The sequence below is a fragment of the Polistes dominula genome, unplaced genomic scaffold (genome assembly GCF_049000335.1).
Source record: "Polistes dominula isolate Pdom_NZ unplaced genomic scaffold, Pdom_raw_medaka contig_327, whole genome shotgun sequence".
NCBI classification, from domain to species: Eukaryota; Metazoa; Arthropoda; class Insecta; order Hymenoptera; family Vespidae; genus Polistes; species Polistes dominula.
The window spans coordinates 163,060-183,273 of record NW_028301043.1 but is presented as its reverse complement, the minus strand read 5'-3'; the positions used below and the strand labels follow the sequence as shown (position 1 = coordinate 183,273).

The window sequence follows — 20,214 nt, the reverse complement described above, 5'->3', positions numbered from 1 at the left end:
TCTTATAACCACTTTCATGAACGACCATCGATATTGGCATTAGTTGATCACACGTAAATGTGATGGCAAGGATCCATTGTCGTTCATGATCGTGAGAAAGTAAGTAAAGGGTAGACTTTTGCAGTCCTACAGTATCCACTTTCTTGCTGACTATAGTTGAGATCACGCTTCAAAGATAGAACGCGCGTGACTTTTTGTAAAATCTACGGGTAACCGTAACTGATATCTAGTTAGACGAAAAACGATATTTTTCCAAATTAACAGAATCCACAGTTGATAGAAACTGATATTTTTCCATTTCGAGGAATCGTAGTCAGCAGCATGTAATATCCCAAAATTTGCAGTTTACCGAATGAAAGTGGGTAGTGAGGGAGGTATTTTGCGCAAGTGTGAGGTGTTCCCACCCTTTCGGACTAAGCCCGTCGGGAAAAACTGTGTTCTTCCCTGCCGGCAGTCTACCATATTCCGCAGTAGAGTTCGCATTAAAATTAGCCTTTACTTTGTTAACGATTTACAGCATCTATCATTTACTTACTCTTCGCGACTAAACTTAACTTCTAACTTAGCCATATTACTACTTTATTTTGCTTTACTGTTAATAAAGATCTTGTGTAATTTTAACTTTATTTAGTAATATACTGTTATTTTCGTAAAATTTGAAGTGTTTGTGCAAAGTTGAATTAATTTCCTCATCATACACAAATCCTATTGCCTACCTACACGGCGCTAGCACTACGGAACCCGAGCAGCTTCAGGGGTCTGACGATCAAACGACCAAGGAAAGGCCATCCTTCAGGAAATCTTAAACATCTTAAAGCAATAGTAACATCGGGTAGAACACTATCATTTACTCGTTTGGTGGGTTACTCTCTCTCTTAGCCCAGATCCCGGGTAAAGTCTGGCTTTACAGATTGACCCAAAACAGGGCACATCTTTTTTTGACCGAGTAAACGCTGGTGGCGTGACCGAGTCAAGAGAAATTATCTTTGAAATACTTCTTGTTCGTTGACATCCCCTTCTGGGACGTCACATTGGCATTCGCCATAAATAAGAAGCATTTCGACTTGCTCTTCAAACGGATACATTGTGCCCGATTGACCGGTTTATCGATACTAATCTTATCATGTTTATCTTCCCCTGCAAACTTATAAAAGTGTCCTTGAAACAATGTTTATTTCTAGTGAAGTAAACCGTAAGAATTATCATTTCGAACACCTACTGAACGTATAATTTTATTTACTGCCAAAACTGTAAGTATTATCGCTTTTATGTACTTTCTATGACCTTCAATGACCTTATGTGATAGGTCGTTGAACTCGTTTTAAGCTCCTCTATCATGATACAGAAACAAAAACATACCGATCCATTCGAAAAAAAATGAGGTGGCCTTCAAATGTCCAAAGTACCTCCACCTGTAAAAAAACTATTATCGCTATCGGATGGCCCCCTTTGTACTGTGCAATTTTATTTCAGCAAATATTTCTGTGAACCTTATAGTTTCAAAGATATCTGTGGTTCTAATAGTTATTGTCCAACCCTGTATATTTTTCCTTCTTTAATGAAGTTTTCGAATACCTGGGACTGCTACGTTCGCTCGATGTTTTACCCAATGCAGTTTCTGGATTCCAATACAAAGAATTATAACCGGCTCATCATTTGGCCATGCAAAGTAACCGATGATCAATTATCGGCCGATAATAATGTAGGGAAAACACTTATGTGTATCCTGTAAAGGATATCTGAATTCCCCGAGAAGCCGGTACCACACATAAGATTTAGAAATGAACTCTTTAATCAACAGATAACAAAACGTTTACAAAAATGAACACACTAAAGTAAAAGAAACGCACTTCACCACTTTCCGGCAACACTCTCGCTTAAACCACTTTGTAAACGCCCGTTAATTAATCGCTCTTTCCTCGCACTCAATGACACCTCCGCACGCACGTATCGTTCTCGCTTTTTTCTAACTCACGTTCCCTTGTTCCTCCTTAATGTATCCAAACCCCCTTTTTTTCGCTGCTAAGCAATTCTCCCGTGGTAACATCTCGCCAGGCAACAAGTTTGCCTCAATTTACGCTGCCAGGGAACGCTCTCCCATAGCTACAACCCAACATACTACGAACTTGCCCCCTGTTTACGCTACCAGGCAACGTACCCTTGTAGCTTCTTCACGCCGCACACGCACACACACATACAGTTGCATGCATAATTATCCGGCCAACCATATTTTTATATTTAACTGAGGTTTAAATAGTATAAAATGAAAACAGTAATATATCATTATAAAGTAGATTTATTGTGCTACATTACTACATAGTTAGATAATTAAATACAACAAATAATAATTTTTAGAACAAAAACAACAATTTTTGATACTTCATAAATATCTGGCCAAACAGAAATTACTCAATATATAACAAAAAACTTAAGAAAAAACAGTTACAAACTATTATAACTTGAAATAAATAAAAAAGTTAACGTTTTTCATCAATATTTAGCAGCTATACCCTTTGCTGCTATCACGGCAGCACATCGATGAGGCATTGATTCGATCAGTTTGACAATTCGTTCTTGAGAGATATTTTGCCACTCTTCTTGAACTTTTTCCCATAAATCAGCTTTATTTGCACAAGTTTCACTCCCTATTCTTAATTTTAATTCTTGCCATAAGTGCTCTATTGGATTTAAATCCGGAGATTGACTTGGCCACTCTAAAACTCGGACTTTTTTATGAGAAAAAAACTTGTTGAAGGAGCTTTGATCAATGTTTTGGATCATTATCCTGCTGAAAGATCCATCCTCTTGGCATATTTTTACGTGCATAAGGCAGCATTACATCTAATATAATATCCCTATACTTAGTAGAGTCCATAATGCCGTCAATTTTGAAAATCGGACCAACGCCTTTCCAAGAAAAAGCTCCCCATAGCATGATATTTCCGCCACCGTGTTTCACAGTTGGTGTTTGATACCGTGGATCATTTCTGGTACCTTGAGGTCGTCGAACGTATCTTCTCCCATCGTTTCCAAATAAATTAATTTTAGTTTCGTCTGAGAATAAAACTTTTTTCCAATCGTCAATAGTCCAGAACTTGTGTTTTTCTGCGAATTCCAATCTATTCTTCTTATTTTTCTTACTGATCAATGGTTTCTTAACCCCTTCCCGTGCCATTTAGCTCGACGAAACTCGGGCCCAAGCGGTACACATCGACGCGCGCTAAACAGACCACACTGATGTTCGTAAACAGTCGCAATACGAACCGAAATGTAGATGCCCGCGATACCTGTGGTATAGTGAATTTTACGCGATACTGCTGTTGAGGAAGTAAACTCTTACGCTTTTACTTTTATGATATTATAAATTTATTATATTTTGTATATAATATTGTAGGATATGTATAATAGTTTGGTCCTCTGAGAAATATAATAATACTACACCTAAAAGTAAATGGTATATTATTTAAAAGAATTTAATCATAAAACTGTCTGAATATCCAAAAAGGAAATACGTACAATTCTAGAAATCCTCCATGGTATGATACTTCTCAAAACATTTTGGCAGATGTAAAGTCACTTTACATTTCGCGCATTCCCACTTCGTTGCGCTTCGAATTTTCTGTTTATAGCAGACTTTGCACATCCTTGTTGGATGCTTATTCCGAGGTGTCGGATCTATATTTTTGGGCAAATGAGCCCAATATCGAGCTTGGAGTCGAAGGGGTGTTTCAACTGATGATTTCCCACGCATTTTGTAGTCCGGTAATTTAACAATTTGTAAAATTGCCTCGGCTATATTTACACGGTAATCAACATAGGTCTCCCGTTTTCGACTGTAAATTGTTTTCTGCATAATATAGGTATTAAACAAAGCCATATCTGATATGTAGAAGAACAGCTTTCGGTATCCTTTCATGGCTTTTCTCATTATTGGGAAACATGCTAACGCCTGATCTTGACGATCAACTCCACCCATACCCTTATTATATTCTACAATACATTTTGGCTTCATTACTTTCTGTAATTGTTTGTTTGATTCCTCGACCATCTCTATAGTTTTGTGTTTTGTGGAGAGCATATAAACGTCGCGCTTGTCCTTCCATCGCAGAGCTATCAAATTATTGCAAGATCTCCACATAAATTCTCCTTTCTTCAAAATATGCTTTTGCAAGTCCTGTGGCATATTTTTTCTGTTCTTGCGTACGGTCCCGATAACGTTTGTCTTTCGCTGGTGTAATTTTAGAAACAGGTTGGGTGAAGAGTACCAGTTATCCAAGAATAAAGTATATCCTTTGTTAATTATAGACTTTGACAACTCTATCGTAACGTTCTCCGACGCACTATCGTTTCGATCAATTTTGTCCTGGCCGGTATATATTTTAAATTGATAACAGAAACCGGTACTTGCCTCGCACAATTTGTAAATTTTTATTCCGAACCGAGCTCTTTTTGACGGATTGAACTGTTTGTACGCTAAACGCCCCTTATATTTCATAAGGGATTCATCTATGCTAACATATTCACTCGGTGTGTAAATTTCTTTAAATTTTTGATTCCAAAAATTAATTACAGGTCTTATCTTGCGAAGTCGGTCTTTACTATTATCAGTTTCATTATCGGAGAAATGTAAAAATCTCGAAATTTGTCGAAATCTTTTAAAAGGCATCGTTTGCCTAAATATTGGCGTTTCTAATACACCTCTTCTAGTCCAATAAAGTTGAATATTTGATTTCTTTACTTGACCCATTAATATACAGAGTGCATAATAGGCCTTGATTTCGTCTGAAGTGACAGAATACCAAGTGTCGTCGACATACCGTTTTTTACGTTCGTCGTGTAGAGTTTGATCTGCGAAGCGATTTGTTTCCGTAACCAGGATTTCCCAAAACTTATTATCAAATGTAATGAAGAATAGGTCTAGTATTCTTGGATTGGCACTTAAATTATTTAAGACAGACGCTTCTATTCCATGATTTTCGGAATACTTCCAAATTATCGGTGTGTTTGGTACTTCTTGCCAAATCCATGCTTGTCGTGTCGTACTTTCTTCTTCACTACTCTCATCTATAATCATGCGCCTTACACGCTTTGCGACTGGCATAATTATGTCACTGTCAGAAGATTCGTTATCACTACCTTTATATAACACTTTTGCACCTTGCATTTTGGAGGGGTTTCTTAAATTTTAATAATTGAACTGCTTCGTGAAAGCAACGATACGAATCGTGTCTAACTATCACGAAGTACTGATAGAAACTAGCATTCCGTCACGACAATAACGGGCAAAAAATCAGTCCGCGAGCTCGGCTTCTTATATTTATGTTTGGGCCAAGTATCCGGTCGCGACCCTGAATCGCGATACTTATGTTTGGCCCAAGTATCTCGTCGCGACTCTGACTCGCGATATGCATGTTTGGCCCAAGTAATTCATCGCGAGTCTGACTCGCGATATGCATGTTTGGGCCAAAATCTTCATCGCGAGTCAGACTCGCTAAAGTACGGGAAGGGGTTAACACCAACGCGTCCAAAAAGTCCCACTTCATTTAGTCTTCGAGATACGGTGCTTTGACTAATGTCAGTTAAATTTTCTTCACGTAATTCACGTGCAATAATAGCAGCATTTTTCTTCACGTCTGAAACAGCCTTTCTTTTGATCACTTTATCAACACGCTGAGTTGTTTTTCGAGGTCGCCCAGGAATGCGTTTAGCTTCTACAGTACCAGTAGTCTCAAATTTTTTTAGTATATCATTAACAGTCGATTTTCCCATAGCTAAAGTTGAGGATATTTCACGTGAAGTTTTACCTTCATTGTGTAACTTCAAAACTAATTCACGTTTGTCTAATGACGTCCTTTTCGGCATCTTGGCGAATGATAACTGATCGGATAATACAGAACAAATAGCTTACTCAATGTTTACATACCACACGAAGCGAAACACATTCTTTCCCGATTAGTAAATACCTTTAAAGATATTGGCCGGATATTTATGAAGTATCAAAAACTTTTGTTTTTGTTCTAAATAATTATTATTTGTTGTATTTAATTATCTAACTATGTAGTAATGTAGCACAATAAATCTACTTTATAATGATATATTACTGTTTTCATTTTATACTATTTAAACCTCAGTTAAATATAAAAATATGGTTGGCCGGATAATTATGCATGCAACTGTACAACTATAACGCTCCTACTCCTACAATAGGATACGATTATTGGGCCTGGCATAGCTGATGGCTTGAATGATAATGCAAGGCCAAGCCTGGAAAACAAGCATCGGCTAAGCATTGAATCAATCATCGGCCAATCATCGGCCAATCATCGGCTGATCAAACTAATTATTGAGTGATCATTAGTCGATTATCGAATTAATCATCAGCCGATTGTCGAATCAATTATTGGCCGGACATTAGCCAATCAAGGTAATCATCGGCCAATAATGAGATACCTTAAATGGGGGTTAGACACAAAAAATAAGAATTCGCCAAGCATCAAAACCGATCATCAGCCAAGCTTTAAATCGTTCGTTGGTTAATTTTTGCAGTTGATTATCGGCTAAGTATCAAAATCGATCACTAACTGTTTGTTGGAGCCGATCATTGGCCATACATTAAAACTAACCATAGGTTAGCAATAGATACTAACCATAAGTTAGCAATTAGACAAAAGATGGAGGAAATAATGTTAATTCAGGAGCAGTTGGGTAAGGTACAGATTGATATTTTTAAAAGACAGGAAGAATTAGATAATAAAGAGTCTGAATATGAGGCTTTAAAACGGGAATTGGCACGAAAAGAACGTAGACTGGAGCTTAGGGAGGACGAGATTCGTAGATTTGTGGGTGATGATTTTAGCGGTTTCTGGGGATTCGAAAGGACGCGTACTCCTGTAGATTCATTTGTTACAATATCCCGGACGCCTAATGTCTCCCGAAGCGGGTCACCTAAACCGGTTCCTGTCCGTAGACGATCGATAACGCCAGTGGATGAAGTTGACGATGTGAAATTGGTGGTCGATCGCCTTAGGCGGGAGAATGAACTTTTGAGGAACGCGTTGTCCTACTCGCGGCCACTGACCCCACAGCCGCGGAACAACTGTCCGTCTATAAAAATCCGCGATTTCACGGAAGCGGTTCCTAAATACGACGGTCATAATATCTCCGTAAACCAATTCGCTAGAGCATGCAGAAGGGCCCCTGATTTGTTACCCGAACATTATTCTGCTGAATTAGAAAATTCGTTAACCAGGTCACTTATCTTGAAATTAAGTGGGCACGCGTACGTGGTCGTTGAACATATAAAGGTTACCCGGGTAGAGCAATTAATCGAGCGATTAAAGGATGCATTTTTACCGTCCTATGGTTCAAATTATTATCGCGAACAACTAGCCACGGAATTCAAAAGGTCAGGGGAACACGTCCTCAAAAATTTTAGTCGTATCCGCGACATTACGCAATCGATTATCGACGAGGAGTCGAAAAAAGTAGGGAAATTAGAGCGTTCCGTGGAACGCAAGATAGAGAAGGAAGGCTTGGACGCCTTTATTAGGGGTCTGTCACCTAAATACCGCACATCTCTACGTTTTGAGAAGTATACTGATTTCAGTTGAGCATTGGTTTGTCTGTTGAAAGTGGATAAACAGATACAGGCTGATGCAACCAGGGTTAGGTCGTTGATTGCGAGGGATAGTATTCCGAAGGTAAGATTGATTAGGCAGATCCTGACTTGCAATTTTTGTGGTAAAAAGGGCCATACCGAGGTTTATTGTTGAAAAAAAGAATAATAGGGGTAAAGATTACGTAAAACCAGTTAAAAATGGTAGGGGTTCCTCGCAGAATAGTTGGAATTCAAGCTCCCAACGATGTAATTACTGTAAGAATTTCGGTCATTGGAAAAATGATTGTAGAAGATAGAAATATTTTGAAAGCAAACGAAATCAGGGGGAGGCGGGAAACGGGGGAAAGGGGTCTGCTTCAGACGCGCCCTGGACTCCCTCTCTAGGTCCGCGTCCTCAGTCACCTACGGCAAAATTAGGACCGTCACGGTCAGACAAATAACTTACGAACCAATGACCTTAGCTCCCCTCGTCACGTGTACCTCTAGACAGCTGACGGATACTGTGACGTTACTAATTGACACTGGCGCCGAAATTAATTTGATCAAGAAAGGATCGCAACACTTTTCGCAAGTGACTTTTACGACGATATATCGTTGCGCTTGGCACTAAACTGGTTAAATATTTTTTATTACATTATCTAAAGAAGATGGTTTCTTTTATTACAAAATTGGAAGCAGACTAAAATTGAGTAGGTATCACAGTACAATTTTGCAACTGTAGGAAAGAGAATAGTAGTACAAATTTTAAAAGTGTTTCCATTGCGTGCTGAGTTTCAAGTACTAATTTAAATATAAGAAAAGTAAGAGATCCTTACTTCAATGTAAGTTTTGTGTTTTGTATTCAGTGTATTATTTTCTAGCGAATAGTTGAGATGTGTATTTTAAAAGTAACCTTATAAGTCCGTTCTAATATTTATTTGTTAACCGTAAGAACATCTACAACAGCAGGAAGTGTCATAAAAAAAATTGTGTGAAAAAAATAAAAAATGAATTAAAGTTACTTTTGAAATAAACGACTCATTTATATAAAAAAAAATGTCAAGGCATTCTAAAAATATATTAAGAAAAGAAATAAATAGCATATGAGAGTAGTGTTCAGATTTCGATGAAAAAAAGAAACTATTGGAAACTAAAGGTACCATACATAATATAATGTGACCTATATTTGACACAACCGACGAGTTAGAGATTTTCGATAAGGATAATTACAAGGAAAATATTTCCAATTATAAGAAGTAACTTAATTTAAAAGAAAACATTTTTGTCGTCAAATTTTTATTTAATACTCTCAAAACTATTCAATTGGCAGCTAAGTGATTGCAGATTTGAAATAAGAATGAAAATTCAAAATTTTTGCTTAAAAAGTACAGGTTCCAATTAATCGTCTAATTTTTTGGTAAAAGTTTAAAGTGTAAAATTTCTTTATAATCCCATCAGACTTACAGCATAATCTTTTTTTTTTACATTGAGCTTCTCTGCAATATCATGTTTTGTGCTATAACGATCTAAATCGATAATGGCCTTGATATGGGTCTTATCGACTTCAACTGGATGGCCAAAGACCGTTGAGCATTTTTCAATGAGAAATAAATAGAACAAAATCTGGCATACCAATTCTGACACTGCCTTTCCTTCAAGACTTAATTGCCATATATTGCATAAAACTTTTTGTGTGCTTGCGTTGCGTTCTTGCCTTATCGGAAATAATACAACAAAATATATCTGAAGTGCACGTCTTGTTCTTCAATTTTTAGATAGGGATAAAAACAAAACTTAGTAACTAATCGATATAAATTTTCTACCGCATGAAAGGTAGACATCTAAATGATCAGAAAAAATATAAGTTAGGTACTGTGAACAAGTTAACGAAACAAAAGAAAGTGTAAACTCCTTCTGTCGACAAAATCCGCAATAACTTAGTTGCTAACCCAATAGTGATTCAGCTAATCGTGAACGCGTTAATTTATGACTATAGTATTATGTTATATTATCTACGTTTTATTTATTAAATGTATAATATAATATTATATAATAAGTATTATATTATTCACTTATATATATATATATATATATATATATATATATATATATATATATATATATATATATATATATATATATCTATTACCTAGGATAATTGTAACAAAATAAAACTGTTTTCTAGAAATTAATCATTTTTACACAATCCTAATAGAAATAGGTATTATACATAAAGTAGTTTTTCTAGTCTGGATGTTCATAAACATAAATTTTTAGTTTCAAGAAAATATTAACTATTATTTACGTTTAATTACAGAAAATATTCTTTCTGTCCGAAAAAGGTATACATTTTAAAAAAAATTAGGAATGACCGAATAGGTAAACAATTTAGTAATAAGGTAATCTTACTTAGCATTTAATAATTATTATAGAATAACATATAGTTATAAACAGACATTAATTTTTGATTAGGTAAAAAGTTTTTTATAACAAAAATAGTGAATTTAATTTGGATGATATAATATCCACTGTTTTTAGAAAGTAGGGAACTTTTTTAAGGGGTAACACAACTCTAGAGTCTAAAAGAAGCATTAATTGGGGAATTTTTTTTTGCGATCACTAAATGAGGAATAGAATTTCTCTTTTGAGGGTTGATTGATCATATAGAGAACTATGTAAAAAGATATTTTTATTGATTTTAGATAAAAAATGGCGTCGGTATTCGTGGCTTAACAAAATCCTTTTTTTCTTTGGCAATAGGTGAGAAGATATTTCTGGACAAGTATGAGACTTAAAACAAAAAACCAAAGAAATTCTTTACCTATGTACCATTACCGATAGAAGTACGCAGGAATTTTTTCCTAAATCATATTCTGTGAAAATGGCGCTACTTTTAAAAAAAATGTTTACAATTTTTATTTGCCTTGAGATCAAGTGCATATTTTTTTCAGACATCTAAAGAACACTTTCAGCTAAAAAAATTGATCTTTTGAAAATTCTAGAGTTTTTTTGCCCCTTAAAAATAGTATTTGATTGCCAAAAAGTTTTACTAAATGTAAGCGCTGAACAAATAAAAATATATAATAGTCTATTGCAAAATTTGTTATAACTGAAAAAGGTCCTTAAGTTAAAGAACATATTGCTATGGAAAACATTTTATGTTTTAAAACAAATTACTTAATTGTAGCTAGTATTTTTAACACACTACTTATAAATTAATTTATGACTTTTAATTTCTCAAATTAGACCTTTAAAACAAGCAGTATGTTTAAGGGTAAAAGTCCTAACAGATATTTCTAAAGAAAAAAAATATGTCAGAAATAATGAAACGATTTTTTCCGAAAATTTGGCTAAAATTTAAAATGTTTTTTTTAAAAATCATCGATTATCAATTAGTTGTCATTTTTAAACTATGTGTGTTAAGAAAGCTACACAAATTTTCCTCTGACTGAACAGTAAAGCCGTTAAATTAAGAAGACTAATTGCGACTTTTTTCTTTTCCGAGCATTGTTTAAACTTTTTGATAACTATTTATGTACCTTTTGAGCTTCGTATAAAAATTGTTTAAAGTAAAATGGTGATTTACAACTAGTCAGTGTCTTGATTGTCCGATTTTTTTTAATAATGCAATGAAATTAACCTATCTGATAAAAATGATCACTAAAATTGATACATATATTTCTTTAAATCGATTATAAAAATTTAAATATACACATGACTGTAGGATTCCTAAAATCAGAGTACAAGTGGTTTTTGTGGATTATAAAATTACGAAGAAAGCTCTGTAGTAAATAAAAATCGAAAAATAATTTTGTATGCAAACAATTTCGAAACCTAGCGCTACTTACAGGAAAATACCACTTTTAATTTCGTTTAACTCATTAGAAAAAGAGATAAATATAAACGTAACTAGATCTTATTTTATTTAACCACAATTAATTTATCTTGAGGCTCAAATAATAGAAACTCTTATTATGTTGCTTTTAACCCTTAAAGTGCACATGAGGTGTTTGACGTCCCAACAAATTTTTGATCTCTCGAAAACGTTACTGAATTTGAAAAAATAGGTTATTTGTCGCTATCTAGGGTTAATTCAGATAGGTATAAAACCTATTCTATTTTAAAAAAGATGTATAAACTAATTTTAAAAAAATTGTAAGGTCTAAATATTAAATAGCGGCTTCAGGAGATGCGTTTAAAACCGTTAGGGTGTCAATCACCCACAGTGCACTTTAACTAACTTTTACCAAGTGTGCACTTTTAGGGTTAATTATACAGTAGGGATAGAAAACTGTACTTTAAAACAAATAAAACTTCATAAAGTTAATATCCTAACAAACACTTCTAAAATATTTCGTAAAGTAAAACAAGTTCTAAGTAACAAAAAATTCAGCCTATCATAGATACCAATTAAAGACGGAAAAAATCTGCAAAACAGTCATCGGATTTTTACATCAGAAAGTTACATCTGAAAACAAGCCAATACAAACATCAAAGAGGAATTTACAATGCTGGGATATAGTGGATTGGAGCTATTGCTGTTGTTTATAGTGGAATTCAAATCTAGAAGCAATACTGAGGATATTTTTAGTATAAACAAAATGATGAACAATAAAATAAACGTATAACTAAGACGACATAACGAAAAATACCGCAATGCATGAGATGTCGACAAATACGGACATACCAAGAATTATTGCAGTAGAACTACGTGCGCTAAAATGCACAAAATCACTTTTCAATTAAGTGCCCCATATTAGTAGATGTACAATTAGTAAGATGCTACAATTTTAACGGAAACCACTCGTATAGTTAAAAAAAGCCAGTGAGGTTAGAAAGCAGCTTCATAAAAATCTCTTCTCTCCTTTTCGAAGCAGAGAGAGTACATTCGCAGTAAAAAATACAACAAGAAACAGAAGTAACTGATTTAAGAGATAATACATACTCTTTCTTAATCATTATGCGGAAAATTATAAATTTGATTGACTCGATAAGTTAGGTGTTAAGCGCCTTCTAATTCGACATTATTAAATGAAAAGGAAACACATGACACTAAAGAAACCAGCAAACTCCTCAATCAATCCTTTAAAACTGGAGTAATATTAACAAATATGATAATGGAACAAAACGCAATACTAAAACAATAAATTCAAAAGACAACTGTATTACAATAGCTCATAAACGAGGTAACTATGAAATAAAAATGACTACCCCAAAAATAGTGTTCTAGAACTCTTGACGGATTGCAACACAGAGTTGTAGGGACAGAAAAATTCCTAAACAATGACAATGTTGATATACTTCTCGTTTTTAAATCATGTTTTACTACAAGAAGCTATTTAAAAATCTCATATTACAATATATAGTACAAAAGACATTCATCAAGGAAGGCAAACAAAAGATAAAGCGTTTATATTTAAAATTAAATTAAAACCCTCTGTATAGTCGAATTTGACAAACACACCTTCAAGCAACCACAATTGCAGTATGCAATCTAACACAAACTTCAAATTTCGGCTATATATGAATCACCAAGAAAAGAAAAATTACCCTATAGATATTACCTTACAGGATTACTTTTAGTCGATAGTTGACAAATTCATTTAAACCAAAGATATTAGTAATGTTGTTAACGATTATAGCTTTTCTGAAAACACTAGTTCTCGTCCGATCACTAAGGTTAAGCAGCACTGGGCACGGTTAGTACTTGGATGGGTGACTGCTTGGGATCACCGTGTGCTGTTACCACTTCAATCCGCCTGCAGGATCACTGGGTGGATTGAGCAGCTCAGTGGTTATGTTGCTGGTCCCAAGTCCAGATAAAGGATGAAGGTTAAAAGGTTAGGGTAGTAATCTGCTCGACGTAAAAAACCTATAACATGCTCATAGACCTGATGACTCGCCTGGCGAGTCGCGATGAGGAACGGGCATTGTGCCTATTTGGAAGAAAGAAGAAGATAATAGTAATGCCAAACATACTAGATAGGAATTCAAAGATTACCACAACTAGGTAGTCATTGATAAAACCATTTCCTAATGTTTAACATGAAGAGCTTCTAGATACAACAAGAACCCTCTTACGAATGCAAATGTTACAATCTTCTTGTAACATATTTAAGAGTCAGGATTGTTATTATTTAAATCACAATAATGCTTATATCGAAATTAATGAAATTAAAAGTGGTGTACTTTAAGCAAGTGTGTCCTTAGAACCGTACCCTACAGCTGATGACCTACTCTGTACAGCTGATATTCCAACTACTGATAAAAGTAAAATACTAACGATTTTTGATAACACTACTATACAACCATAAATGTGGAACTATCAGTAAACATGACCTTGTTAAAAGAGCATACAACAAAAATAAATAGCTTAAAGATAAAAGACAAAAGCAAAACCAAAGAAAACTGAATCATATGACTTTCGTACTGTGTATAAATGATTCTCCAGATATTAGAATAAACGACATTGTTATTTAACAATTTAGCCAAACATCCAAGCTCAGCCTAGAAAATAAATATAAAAGTTTTATAAAAATCATTATAAACCCTTTTATTGAGTTTAAGGAGATGTCACTATAGTGGAACGGAAACAATGAGTCATATAACAAAGCTATTAACCAATGCAATGAAAAATACTAAGAACTATAGTCGATGCATCATGTTTTATGTGAAATGAAGATATACGAAAGGACCTAATATAAATCAGAGTAATAAACGAAATAAAATATTTTACTACAAGATATGAAGAGACGACTGTTATACTACACTCCAACTAGCTACAGAAACGTAAACTTCTAAAAAAATAATAAGTGAACATCCGGTTGACTTATATAAAAATTGTAAAAGAAAGCTAACCCTGAAAATAGTAAATTAAAACCTACATGTTATTTAAATTGATCAAAAAAAGAAATTTACCTAATGTTCACGGACAAAAATAATTGTAATTTAGAAAATATGAGAAAAAAAAAACAAAAATAACAAAAGAATAGAAAAAAACGAAATAAGAAAAAAAAGACAAAAAAAAAACAAAAGAATAGAAAAAAAAATAAGAAAAAAAGAGAAAAACAAAAAAAACCAAAAAATAAAAAAATAAATAAAAAATAAAAAAAAAATAAGATATAATAAAGAATATGAAAAAAATATAAAAAATATATATAAGACAATTTCCTTTGTCTTACGAAATTTGGAAACAACGTCACAAATAAATTGTACTGCGGTTGATGCTAGTAATAACTGAAATATATTTACACTATATACATATACAAAAAGCGATTAGATTAATTATAATACAAGAATTAACGCTGGGTTACCTAAATCAACAACAAGTACAGCTTTACTTGATTATAATTATTAATATATAAATATTAAATAATTATTAAATTTACAATTACTATAAATTGAAATTTATAATATTGCTTGGCGATAGACACCATGAGTCTCCCCACGTAACTCAACGTGGTTTCTGCTCTTATCACGCAGTTACGACTGACGAGTGCGAACGGCCGCGTATCTCCCTTGGCATGAGTGTCGAGCAGGCACGACCTCTGACGTGTCGCGTTATAGTTTGGCCTAGCCCAAACTTACATCCCCCCCCTTTGACACACGTTACAGGAGTCAGGAGCTTGGAAATAGGGAATCATTTTACTCGCATGATATACATTTGACTCCGGTGTTTTAAATCCTGAATCAATAACATACAATAAATCCGAAATTTTATGTTTTATTTTAAACGGGCCCACTCTGACTGGGTCCAGTTTTTTCCTATTTAAACGATTTCCGTTCTGAATATAAACTAGATCACCGACTTTGTATGTTATTTTACGTTTATGTTTATCATAATAAACTTTGTTTTGTTCATGAATTTTTTGTGCATTTAAAAATGCTGTCTTTCTATTTTTATCTAGATTTTTCAAACTGTTTTCGTTTAGTTCCGAAGGGAAAAAGGATTTATCAATTCCGTTTAGCAGATAATTCGGAGTAAATTTTGTTGTGCTGTGTATCGTATTATTGTAGTTCTCTACACATTTTTCCGCTATGACTGACCACGGCCTATCTTTATTTTCGAAAATTTTACATCTAATTGCATTTACTAATGTTTGATTTGGTCGTTCGTTTTGCCCGTTTGAAAAAGGGCAATCTACCGCGGTGAAAATGTTTGTTATGTTTTCTGCTTTTAGAAATCTTTTAAATTCTTTTGAGTTTATTCCAGCATACTGGTCAGTTAGTAGTAATTTTATTTTCCCCCTTTTTTGAACTTTTTAAATTAAATTTATGAAATCTTTTGCCGACTGCGTTTTTGAGGTCCCTACAAAAGCGTACTTCGTGAAATGATCTACGACTAAATGTAAAAATTTTTTTTGTGACTTGTTTCCGCTGAACCCTCCTATTGTATCCGAGGATATTATTTGGAAGGGCTCCGACGCTGGGCCTAATTGGGAAAGGGGTTGCATAAAGTTTCCGAATTTCGATTTATTTCTTATACAAGTATCGCATGCTCGGCAAATAAGTTTTATATGTTTATGCATATTTCCAAAATGATATTTTGGAGTTAAAGTCAGAGTTAACTGCTTTACTCCAATATGGCTTTCGTTGTGAATCTTTTTTATCAATCGAATTCCTAAACTTTCCGAAATCCATATTTTTTTTTTGTTGTTTAGAATTTTATAACAAATGTTATTTCTTTTTACTATTTTGTCTTCTTTTTTTATATTTAATTGTTTTTGATCGTTTATTAATTCTTTCATTGATAAAAAATTTACTATTTTGATATCCGTTTCACTACTTATGCTTTCATCTAGTACCGGGTTTCGCGAAAAGCTATTTGCTTCTGAATTATTTTTGCCGAGGTTATACTTGATTTCAAAATCAAAATTATAAATGTAGTTTAATAAAGCCAATAATTCAGGATCTTTGCTCTTTTTCACATTAAAATTTTCCAGCGGCTTGCGGTCTGTAAATATCGTGAATTTATTTCCTATTAGTTTATATTGTTAATATAAAATACACTCTTTTATTGCCAGGAGTTCCAAGAAAATAGCGCGTTTATTTTCTTGTGACTTTGTTAATTTTTTTGAGAAAAAATAAACTGGTTTAATAGAGTTATCTTTCTGAGGTTGTTTCAAAACTGCCGCTACTCCTTTTTTAGATGCATCAGTGAAAATGTATATGGGAAGTTTTGGGTCAAAAATTGCCACTATCGGTTCTGAACTGAGAATGTTTTTTATTTTTTTGAAGCTGTTTTCACATTCTTGTGTCCATTCAAATTTTACATTTTTCCTAAGTAAATTATGCAGTGGTTCTAACTCAATCGAAGCTTGTGGTATATATTTTAAATAGAAATTTATTTTGCCCAAAAGTTGCCTCACATTTTTTTGATTTTGCGGTGTAGGAAAATTTTTAATTGCGATCAAGTTATCATTTAGGGGTCTTACCTCATTTTCTTTAATCTCATGTCCTAAATATACAACCGATTTTTGTGCAAATATGCATTTTTTTTATTTAATTTAAAACCTGCTTTTTTGATGGCTATGAGAACTTCATTAATATGCCGTATATGATCTGTGTAATTTTTTGAAAAAATCAAAATATCATCGATGTAATTAATCGCGAGAGTTTTGAGATTATTTTTCGCTACTATGTCACTCAGAATTCTCTGAAAAATAGCTGGAGACGATTTTAATCCAAAAGGCAAACATTTCCATTGCCAATGCCCGTTTTGGGTTATAAACGCGGTTTTATATCTATCTTTTTCTCTAATTGAGATTGACCAGAAGGCCGAGTTTATATCCAATTTCGAAAAAATTTTACAATCCCTTACTCTAGTCAATAGATCATCAATAATCGGAAAAGGATGGCATTCTGGTATTATTATTTTATTTAGTTCGCTGTAGTCTACACATAACCGTGACTTTCTCCCTTCTTCCTTCTTCAAAACAAGAGTTACCGGGAATGCGAAAGGACTAGTGGAGCGTTCAATTAGACCTACTCTCACTAACGATTTTATTTGCGAATTTATTTCTTCGTTATCCGCTATGGAACATTTGTACGGTTTACGCGCAATGTATTTATTTTCAATAAGCTTTATTGTCGCTTCGTAACATTTTTCTCTGCCTACTTCGAATTTGTCTTCTGTAAATAACTCTTTGTGTTTATTCCACACACGTTCCCAAGGAATTTCACTGTTTACAGCCGTATCCGTTGATATATACTCAGTGTTCAAATTTTCCTGTATGTGGTATTTCTTTGTATTATTTTGAAAGATTTTCAAATTCTCATCCTGACAAAGTTTAAATTCTTTTATTGCATCTAAACCTAACAAAATGTCATCCTGGAAAGAATCACTTTTTACAATATAAAAACATATTGTTCTTGAAATATTAAAGATCTTCGTTTTTAAATTTATTGAGCCTTGCGTATTCGTAGTGCCCGCAAATGTATTTAGTTTATTTTCCCCACTTACTATTTTGTTTAGTTTTAGTTTTACTATTGTATTGTAATTTATTATGGATACGTTCGCTCTCGAGTCATATACCGCAACTACTGGCGTATCCTCGATATTAATTCTTAATCTAATAAGTGGGGTCGCAATCCGTTTTTTGACTCATCCGAAAACGCTACACTTTCTTCGATCTTTGCGTTATTTATTATTTTTATTTTATCCTTTCTTGATTTTACTTTATCAGGGGGTTTTGACCTGCCCATATCTTCCGAATGATATCTGTTTGGGAATCCTTTTTTATTGCCGAGGCAGCACGGTTTTCTCTCTAATCTATTTTCTTCAGAGATTTTCGTTTTTGAGATAATTTTCTTTTCTTTTTCTATGAGACCTTCTAACTGATTTATAAGTGTCATTAAACTATCAACTGTATTTATATCTTTCCTATTTATGTGTAAATGAATTTTTGCTGGCAGACCCAAAACAATTTAATTTATTTGTGTATTTTCTAAAATATTAGGATCTGTGTCTATAAGCAGATCTCTCTTTTTTAGCGCATACTGTAAAAGCGACCCATCTAAATAACGAAATTCATATGCATACTTTATTTCTGACCACCCTATAAAAGCAAATGTATCTATAAACGACTTTTTCCAATGTTCCCAAGGTCGTGTGATCATGTTTACTTTTAGAAAACTGTTAAACCAGTCAAGAGCGGGGCCCTCCAAAAAAAATCTTAACGTTTCCGCGTATTTTACTTCCTTACATCCTAAACGAGTACATTCGCTCACAAAAAGATCCATAAATATTGTCGCGTTCTGGTTTTTTCCCGAAAATTTTTCTAAAACCATGTTCTTTACTCGTGATGAATTTTTTTCATGCGAGACTGACTCAAGATTTTGGGTGGGAACTGTACTAGGATCGACATATGCCCGACACTCATCCAAATACATACCGTCGTAACATACGTTCCCCTCATCATCCAAGTATTGTCCCTTTAGCTTATCAACCAGAGAAATCAAGACCTTCCGGTATTTTCCCCGTGTTTTCAAATTCTTGACTATGTTCCTCACAATCTTAGTTTCAAAAAGATTAGGGTGATTCTCCTTTGTTGAAAGGTGTTCCGGAAATTCGTAAGTTGTGTCCTCTCCTTCTAATTGAATGGTGCGGACTCTCAAAATGGTGGATTTTACGTCCAATGCCTCTGAGACAAAGCAGAATCTTGCTCGAACGACAGCCATTTTGTGTTGTTGATTTATAAGACAATTTCCTTTGTCTTACGAAATTTGGAAACAACGTCACAAATTAATTGTACTGCGGTTGATGCTAGTAATAACTGAAATATATTTACACTATATACATATACAAAAAGCGATTAGATTAATTATAATACAAGAATTAACGCTGGGTTACCTGAATCAACAACAAGTACAGCTTTACTTGATTATAATTATTAATATATAAATATTAAATAATTATTAAATTTACAATTACTATAAATTGAAACTTATAATATTGCTTGGCGATAGACACCATGAGTCTCCCCACGTAACTCAACGTGGTTTCTGCTCTTATCACGCAGTTACGACTGACGAGTGCGAACGGCCGCGTATCTCGCTTGGCATGAGTGTCGAGCAGGCACGACCTCTGACGTGTCGCGTTATAGTTTGGCCTAGCCCAAACTTACATATATAAATAAAATATAGAAATAAAAAAAAAATAAAAATGCTACTTATTTTTATATCTGTAATTTTAGGTAAAAAAAAGATCTTAAACGCATATCTTCTACAGTTAAAGATCAGTTTGTCTTCCAGACAAAATGCTTTAACCATTTAAAATATATGCTGTCCTTACACTTCAATTTTCGTTTAACACTAATTAATAGGTAGAATAAATTTAAACAAATAGACATTTCATGTTATTTTTGTAATATTGTATGTATCTAATGAATTTTTTTAATTAAAAGAGGAGAAATTCTTGTAAGATTTCTCGTACCATTAAGACATAAAGTTAATCATGAAGAATAACTAGCAGCGAATTTAGTACGCTTTCAAGAAGTCTTAGGCAAGATCAAGTTCCATTCTAATTAAAATTACTTTTTATTAGGTTGGTGCGTATGAAATGTCGGATTCTTAAGTGATTGTATAAAACTGCATATCTTTCTTTAAAAGCTGTTTAT

General features: G+C 33.6%; 2 protein-coding genes and 1 pseudogene across 2 annotated transcripts; 1 reads left to right on the top strand and 2 right to left on the bottom strand.

Moving 5' to 3' along the window:
• Nucleotides 1-3,520: 3,520 nt before the first annotated feature.
• On the bottom strand, nt 3,521-5,164 carry LOC107068755 (piggyBac transposable element-derived protein 4). Its single transcript, XM_015325469.2, has one exon. It carries the CDS (start codon nt 5,162-5,164, stop codon nt 3,521-3,523), a length of 1,644 nt encoding a protein of 547 aa, XP_015180955.2.
• A 308-nt stretch (nt 5,165-5,472) lies between these two features.
• LOC149031705 (uncharacterized) lies at nt 5,473-5,862 on the bottom strand. Its single transcript, XM_089175110.1, has one exon. The coding sequence runs from the start codon at nt 5,860-5,862 to the stop codon at nt 5,473-5,475; it is 390 nt and encodes a 129-aa protein (XP_089031236.1).
• Nucleotides 5,863-13,225: 7,363 nt separating this feature from the next.
• LOC149031704 (5S ribosomal RNA) lies at nt 13,226-13,345 on the top strand (annotated as a pseudogene).
• The last annotated feature ends 6,869 nt before the right edge of the window (nt 13,346-20,214 follow it).